General features: G+C 41.5%; 1 protein-coding gene across 2 annotated transcripts in view; it reads left to right on the top strand.

Annotated features, from left to right (window-relative positions):
- thsd7aa (thrombospondin, type I, domain containing 7Aa) overlaps positions 1–8860 on the top strand; it is a 213050-nt gene that overhangs the window by 87821 nt on the left and 116369 nt on the right. For both annotated transcript variants that reach the window (XM_032535292.1, XM_032535291.1), the window contains exon 4: positions 2387–2568. In XM_032535292.1, the coding sequence (XP_032391183.1) occupies positions 2387–2568 (182 nt within the window). The remainder of the gene's footprint in view (positions 1–2386; positions 2569–8860) is intronic.

Here is an 8860-nt window from a genome sequence, read left to right as displayed (position 1 = left end):
TGATATTCTGGCCATGGGTCACATCTCTTGCCCAAGTCCAACAGGCTCCATCTCACACGCTGTTACTCAACAAACTGAATTTAGTTGCATTCAATGACTTTTTCTATGATTTTTTGCCGTGACCGCAGCGATATCAGAGTTACCAGTGGAAACACTGGTTCAAATACAGGCTTACCTTTCATGCTTAACAATATCCAGCTGTGTTAATGACAATTAAAACTGTGGACAAATGTCAAAAGTGTGGACCGGCGCCGTCGCTGCTGTGTTGGTCTACCTGTTGCTGAGGAGCCGTGTGTGAGTTAATGGGGGTGGGGCTACTCGGAGAGTACAAAGAGAGATCTAAGCACAGGCATGGCTTTACAGAAGAAATAAGTAATGTAACGCAAAATGAAACCATATCAATATAAACAACATTGATTTGTTTGTGGAGAGGCAGCGGATGCGAGGACATTAGGTGCACTGGTGCGACCTAGGAACAATGTTACTTGCACCATAGAGCCTTGTGGGCTAACAGACACTAACTAGCACCCTAGAGCCCTGTGAGCTAACAGACACTAACTAGCACCCTAGAGCCCTGTGAGCTAACAGACACAAACTAGCATCCTAGAGCCCTGTGAGCTAACAGACACTAACTAGCACCTTAGAGCCCGTGAGCTAACAGACACTAACTAACATCCTAGAGCCCTGTGAGCTAACAGACACTAACTACATCCTGAGCCCTGTGAGCTAACAGACACTAACTACACCCTAGAGCCCTGTGAGCTAACAACACTAACTAGAACCCAGAGCCCTGTGAGCTAACAGCACCTAACTAGCACCCTAAAGCCCTGTGAGCTAACAGACACTAACTAGCACCTTAGAGCCCTGTGAGCTAACAGACACAAACTAGCATCCTAGAACCCTGTGAGCTAACAAACACTAACTAGCACCTTAGAGCCCTGTGATCTAACAGATACTAACTAGCACCCTAGAGCCCTGTAAGCTAACAGACACTAACTAGCACCCTAAAGCCCTGTGAGCTAACAGACACTAACTAGCACCCTAGAGCCCAGTGAGCTAACAGACACAAACTAGCACCCTAGAGCCCTGTGAGCTAACAGACACTAAGTAGCACCCTAGAGCCCTGTGAGCTAACAGACACTAACTAGCACCCTAGAGCCCTGTGAGCTAACAGACACTAACTAGCACCCTAGAGCCCTGTGAATTAACAGACACTAACTAGCATCCTAGAGCCCTGTGAATTAACAGACACTGACTATTACTGGCCACTGCTGTTGTCTGAAAAACAAACAGACGGGACAAAATGCTGCGTTCACTAGTAATCTGGTAAACCTTGTGACCGACAAATGACCGAATGCTATCTGTTGTGTTTTTTTCCTCACGTTACTCTGTCCTTTGTGACTGTGTACATCTAGAAACTAAGCTGTGCAGTGCAGGGAACATCTCTGACTGACAGTGGTTTACGGAGCGGTAGTGTGGCTTTGCAAAAAAAAACGGAGCTTTCTGTGGAATGACGCATTTAGAATATTGCTCGATCACGCAAAGTTGATTATGGGAAGCCAAAATCATGATTGTGATTAAAATTTGATTAATTGTACAACCCTAGTAGACATAGTCAATTTTAAAGTCTTCTCAGTACGGGTCTCAAGTTACGGGAACTGCTTTCCGTGCACTCAGAAAGCTCCAGCTATCTGTCATTTAAAACCACACTCAAGAGATGGTTTAGAAATAATCACAACTTTTTTACGTCATCATACTTTTTTGTCCCCCTCTCCTTTCTCTTCTTCTTCTTTATTAATTTGCAGTCCACCTTTCTTGCATTCTTTTTATTATTGTAATATGATGATGTGTTGACCTGCCTAGGGGCTACTTTTTTTTGCTAGCTCTGGCACATTGATATTTTGAGTGTAAACAAAAAAATGTCATTTGATGTGCATTGTCCCTTTTAAATCAATAGATAAATAAATAATAAGACCTACATGAGTTTGGAATTAAACACAATTCATTGGTTTTTGGTGGTAATGCCAGATAAACAATATTTAAATGTTTGTACAATTTGTATAGTTGGTCCCTTAGAAAAGTATTACATTTGTCAGATAAAACCATTCATCTGGTAAAGTTAGGGTTAGGGGTTAGGGTTAGTCACAGGAAACGATACATAATATCCAGTGACCTTTGATCTGACTGCTGGTCAATGGTCAATTTGAAATTGTGTTTGGACCGGAAAAATACTGTAGACCACACTGACAGACATTTAAAAGAGCATTTGTTGTATTGATCAATCCAATTCTAATCTATTAATCAAATTATTTACTTGGACGAAAGGGAATTTGCGGCTGATACACTCTGTGAGACTAACTCTCCTTTTGTCCACCTCTGTCCTCAGTTACAGCTGGAGGACTACAGAGTGGACAGAGTGCAGGGTGGACGTGCTGCTGAGCCAACAGGACCGTCGGCGTGGAAACCAGACGGGGTTGTGTGGAGGCGGCATTCAGACTCGAGAGGTGTACTGTACCCAGACCAGCACCGATACACCACCCAAACTCAGCTCGCTCAGGAGCAAAGAAGGTGACTTTCCCAGCATGCATTTCTTCTATTGTTGTTGTATCATACTATCCTACTTCTATCATCTTGTATTGCTATATATTTGATCTGTAAGTGCCTTATGTACCACTCATTAGTGTTTGTTCACTTTATTTATTTAGCTTGTTTGATTGCATCTTATTGGTTGATTGAAACATTTCTGTGTTGAAAAGTGCATACAAGAGGATAAAAAAGTACAGAAAAAGGAAAATGAAAGAAAGAAATCCTTAGACCAACATGTCTCAAGCCAAAGTTTTTTTTTTAATTTTCTTCTGCATCTGACTGAAATCTCTGTGGGTCCCAAAGTCTGCCAAGGGTGTCACTTGGCGCTAAATTTGTTTGTAATTTTTATGGACAGAATCTCTTGGCACAACCAAGGATGGAGGGGTCCATTTGCTGACTTTAAGATTGCAACTCTGCTTTAAAAAAAATACTAATAGAATCTAGTGGTAAAAATATATAGTGATTATTAATGCATTCCACACAAAAATCTATATATCTTATTAAATGTTACACTATTGGAATTCTGTTCTGCCTTCACTTTGCAAGAGAAAACATTCCTCAAATGGTGCAGCTTTGGCTCTAAGATAACGCCATCTGCGTGCATTTTCTTTGGTCACTTGGTCACTGTGATACATCAGACTACCTCAGACACAACACTGTATCTTTCCCCATAGAATACTGTAATGTATACTTTAAACTTTATTAATCCTGCAAGGGGAAATTACTCTGTTGTTATTACACACAGGCCTGAATTACACACACATGCTCAGTACCTATACATGCACTAAATGGAGAGATGTTAAAAGGGGGGGGGGGCTGCCCATGGAAAGGCAGCCCGAACAGTTGGGGGTTTGGTGCCTTGCTAAAGAGCACCTTGGCAGTGCCCCGGAGGTGAACTGGCACCTCTCCAGCCACAAGTCCACGACCATACTTTTAGTCCGTGTGGGGACTTGAACCAACCCAACTCCCTACTGACTGAGCAACTGCCACCCCCAAAATCCCCCCAAATCCTAATGCCTAGTAATGGTGGTTACTAGTGGTGAGGAACCTGTGACCAATAATGACTTACTGTTATAATTGTAAAGGGATTTTTTTTTTTTTACTTCTGTGAGCCAAAAGTTCAAGCATAGTGCGACCGTGCGCAGTGGCGAGGAAATACTCCCTTTTAGGAAGAAACCTCGGCCAGACCCAGGCTCTTGGTGGGCGGTCTCTGACGGTGCCGGTTGGGGGTGTGATGCACAGTGGCAATAACAGTCACAATAAAGAAAATAGAACAGTGACTAAAAAAATGGTGGTAGTAGTTCATGTCATAGCAGGGCGCTGCAGGGCGTTACAGTATGTAGTGTGGCACAGCAGGGCACAGCTGGAGTCAGCAGGACACAGTAGGGTGTAGGGCAGCAGGACCACGGCGACAGCTGCAACCAAGATCTTGGTGCCATCCTGATCTAAGGAAATATGCTGGTGAAAAGAAAAGAAAAGCTGGTCATATCAAGAACTTATTAATGCTTTATAAAGCATTAGTAAATTATATATTAACCATTAAGAATGTATGAGTGAAAACATATAAACTGTTAAAGGTGCCATTTTAGAAAGCAACATTGAATCCTATAGCTTAAGGAGTGGGTGGTATAGGTAATGTTAAGATCAAACCAAGATCTGAATAATTAGTGTTGTGTTGAGGCAAGAATGAGGATGCAAAAGCTGAGCACATGGAGGCAGGCAGGAACAGGTGAACACAGATTTATTGAGCAACAGTCCAAAAGAAACAACACAAGGAGCAGAGGAACAGATAAAGTCCAAAAACAATCAAAATCCAAAAAGTCCAAAAGCAATAAGGTCCACAAGCAGGCCTGAGGGGGAGGCAATGCAAACAGGTTCACTGGGACTGGGAAAAACTCACAGGGAAGATCTGGAACAAAAACTCACGGGTAGAATCAGGAGCAATACACAGGAAGCACGCAGACTTGACACGTAAACAAGACAGAAGGATCTGACCAGAGACAAGGGAAGCACAGACATTATATACACGAGGTAATGAGGTAACGAGAGGCAGGTGACAAGAGGGCCGGGAATCAAGTGGAAGACATCAGGTAATCACAAGAGCGGGAAGATACATAAAGTAAATGTAGAGTCAAGACAAGACAAAAAACAGACTTCAAAATAAAACAGGAAACAGAACATACAGGCACTGAGGGGAACGCAAGACAAGACCAACAACACAAGACCGGGAAGGAACAAGACACAAACATGGAAATGGAGGAGGGAAAGTAAACAGGACAAAAAAACCAAAACCACAACAAATTAGCATGTAACATCATCATATTAGTTATCACAAAACCAAGTTTGTTATGTGAAGATCACAAAGTAATCATTTCAGCTTTATGTAGTACTATGCAGCATGCAATATGGCACACTATGGTTAAGGTTAGAGACAGACAGGTCTTTTTTTTACCGTTTGAAAAAGTCAATGTCAACTTGAAGCAGAACACAGGAGGGGCTAAATTTTTTAATAATGCATCAAAACCACAATCTTTCCCAACCATAACCGAAGAGTTTTAGTTGCCTAAACATAACCGCACAAGGGACACCGGACTCCAGTGTTAGCCTGTTGGTCCTGCTGGAGCTTTTATCCACTCTGATTCAATTCAATTTTATTCTTAGTATCAAATCATAACAAAAATTATCTCAAGACACTTTACAGATAGAGTAGACCTAGACCACACTCTAGAATTTAAAAAAACTCAACAATTCCAGTTTTCCCAAAGAGCAAGCATTTAGTGCAATAATGGTGAGGAAAAACTCCTCAGACATCCCCAGGCTCTTGGTGGGCGGTGTCTGGCGGTGCTGGTTGGGGGTGTGATGAACAGTGGCAATTATAGTCATAATAATGGAACTATGACTAGAAATAGTAGTTGTAGTAGTTAATTGTGTAGCAGGGCAAAGCAGGGCGCTTAATTTCAGTCCTACGACTGTAGCTTCATGGTAATCCATATATTGAAACAATTCATATGGCCTATCAAGGGCCATTTATTATCTAATCGAAAAACATCAGGGATAAGAATATCTGGGTGACAGAAGCAAAGATGGTCCGTGAATAAATTGTGGCTTTTTTAATAGCACATATTTTGACACAGGTTGGTTCAAATGGCATCTGTAGGAGCTGAGTGGCAGACAAAAAAAGTGGTTTATGAGCTTTTGAGCTTGTGTTTCACACACCCACCAAAGTCATGTCATCTGTTCCAGTTTTGCACACAGTCACTTATATCCTCCTTTACCAGCCATGTGTGAACCAGAGTGGAGAATTAAAAAGGTTTTTCCCCTCATATTAAATCTACGACTGAGCTATATAAATATGCTAATGATTGTGCAAAAGTCACACAGAGTGGACAGCAGATGAAATATGAGCTTTCACAAAAATTGGTGGCATTACTGTGCACACGGCGTTTGCAAGTGGCCTGGTAGCACGCCCATGCTTATCCAGCACTGACACAATGAGTCTCAGTCCATCTGGCTGGGGAGGATGAACTGGCGTCTGCCACGAGAAATTATTCAAATCAGATGCTCACAGTCAACCACGTGCTTTCATCCTTCAGTGCATTTTTACTTTCAACTTGGCACTTTTCCATGTTCCTGTTTTCCATGTTTCCATGATTTCCAGTGGTTATTTCTGAATTTCTTTAGAACCCCCCTGCCCATACTGTACCTTCTTGCATTGCCTTTCTGCAGCACCTGCTGATCCACCTCCATGCCAATACACCCAAATGCCAATTTTGTTAATATTGAGTCTCACTCTCCACCATTCCCCTTTACAATCTATTGTCGGGATGAGAAAGAAAATGCGTTAACATGGTCATTGTTAAATAGTGTTTTTTGGTGGAAGATGGGGACATTAACAGGTATTATTGTCCAAGGTGTTACTAACAAAGCAGTGTGTTAGAAGGAGAAAAGCGAGTAGAAAGAAGAGAGGAGTGTAGAGTATGTTATAAATGAATGCCACATCCTCCTCCTTCTTTTCACCCTGCACCTGTCTTTGCACTCATTCTCAGACAGGTTTTGTTCTGTCATGTCTTGTATAATTTTAGCTACCTTCTAACTTGGACATGCCAAATGAGAGCCTTTATTCATCCTTTGCATATTTCTCACTACTTTCTCTCAGCTGTTTCTGTGTTGGCAACATCTAATTCCTTCATTTCAGTCTTACAATGGTGGCCATTGCACTACTGGTGATTGATTTTGTATTTGCATAATGTCAACTATTTGGCTAGGGGAAATGGAGTTTCTGGTCTAATACGTTTTCTATCTTGCAAACCTGAAAATAGGTGAAACTTTTAAAACCATAAAAAAAATAGTGAGTGCGTCAGCGGAAATAGTGGAACTAAACCTTTAACCACTTTTAGCATTGACTTCAGGACTCAGCTTTGGAATGCATTCTATATTTGTGATGGCTTTTATCAAGACCACAGTAACTGTATTGTTTCTAAGTTATTGTGTCCGAGCGTACAGTGGATGATTTTGATGTGATGAGCCAGTTTGGGAGTCCATAGCTCAATTAGGCAGATATAATCTTATCATTTGCTTTCATGGATGATCAGCAAATCCCAGAGTGACTGAAATAGGATAGTCTGCCAGTATCTGTGAGGACACATCATTGCCAGCCCGATTACTCGGAGCTCCTACCATCCCATATCACTGCTTCTTCTTGGTTTGATTTAGTCACAGTTGGAAAGGGAAGGATTTACTTAGTCCTGGAATTCACATGCAAAGATTACTTATTTTATTATGTCATTAATTTATATGTCAGGAACAATGCAGCGCACATTATTACGTACATAATTATTACAGTCAAGGCCATGACAATATGTGTAGGTGTGTTTCAGAAAAGCTTTTCAGCCAATAGGCTTATTTACAACCCCAGTCCCTGGTCAGGACTTTCTAAAAACATTTTCCAAGTATAATTTTTAAAGGAACTACATAGTGTGAGTTACACAGTCATTCAGCAAATACATTGTGTACTAATATATTACAACAACATTTCACAAAGTTGAGACCACACAACAAAAACCAACACATCACGTAACAGCACAAACCCCAAGCACCCAACCGGTCGCACCTGCTCTCCTACACCCCCTCCCCCGATAGTGAGAGGCCTGGGCTACCAAAGGCTCATCTCCCATACCCAGACCCCGGGATGAACCCTGGCAGCCATAAGCAAACAACCAGGCATCCAGCACAGACAATACATTACAACAACACAACTCATTCAGTGGTTGCATTTTTGGTTTTCTTTCAGCCAGTATTTCACCTTTAAATGTTTTCAGTTTAGGTTTTTTATTTCAGTTAGTAAATCATTCCAAAAATGTGTCCCTATGACTGAAAAACATGACATGAAAGTGGTTTTGCGCCCCTCTGCTATGCAGTTGCCACCCACTGCTACCCTAGTGGCCACTCTCCTTGTATTTGTTTTTGTCACAAAAGGACAGAGTACGGCTGGAGATAGATTATTTACGCATTTAAAAAAAAGTTTAAGAAAAGAAAACTTAATAAAGCTTTCACAATTGAGAAGCTTATATTTCTGTACAATCAAACAGTGGTGTCACATTGTTGGTTTCTGATCCATTATTTTCAGGGCCTGTTTGTATAAGGATATGATGGGTTTGACTGTTGTCCGGGAAACTTGGCCCCATACGGTACCACAGTAAGATAAGTGAGAGAGTATCATAGCATGAAAAAACAGCAAAGCTGCCATGACACGTATATGATGCCTTATCATTTTGAATGTATTACAAAGTTTGTTTGATATGTTTATTAAATTTGATTCTGACAGCTTATTACAGATCTAAATTCTCAAAAGGGGTGTTTTTTGATCATCGTATGCAGCTTTTTATCCCCCATGGTGGCACATATTTCCCATTTTCTTCTGAAGACAATGTCTATTGAATGTTGCGGAGTGGGAAAAGAAAAAATTGTTTCAGCTGTTTTTCCTGTATTGGTTTCCGATTAATATGAAATCCAATTGGGGAGCAAACTGACATGCTGTATAACAGCTGTGCCACTGTGATGCCATGAATCCTCGGCTGGAAAGGAACTGGAAGTCAGGTTATTAATGGCAGGTGGCACATGGCAGCGCAAGTTCCTAATTTAGCGGCTGGGAGAGCAACACAGGCAAGACTACACCATCTGGCACAAAGATTCCAGAGCAAGGTGAGTCTGTGTGGAGGCTTGCATTAATCAGGCTTTGTTATGGTTGTAAAGAGATGCTCAGACTGGCCAAGGA

This window comes from Etheostoma spectabile, chromosome 14, assembly GCF_008692095.1.
Source record: "Etheostoma spectabile isolate EspeVRDwgs_2016 chromosome 14, UIUC_Espe_1.0, whole genome shotgun sequence".
NCBI classification, from domain to species: Eukaryota; Metazoa; Chordata; class Actinopteri; order Perciformes; family Percidae; genus Etheostoma; species Etheostoma spectabile.
The sequence above is the reverse complement of the archived record's forward strand: the minus strand, read 5'-3'. Positions and strand labels throughout refer to the sequence as shown.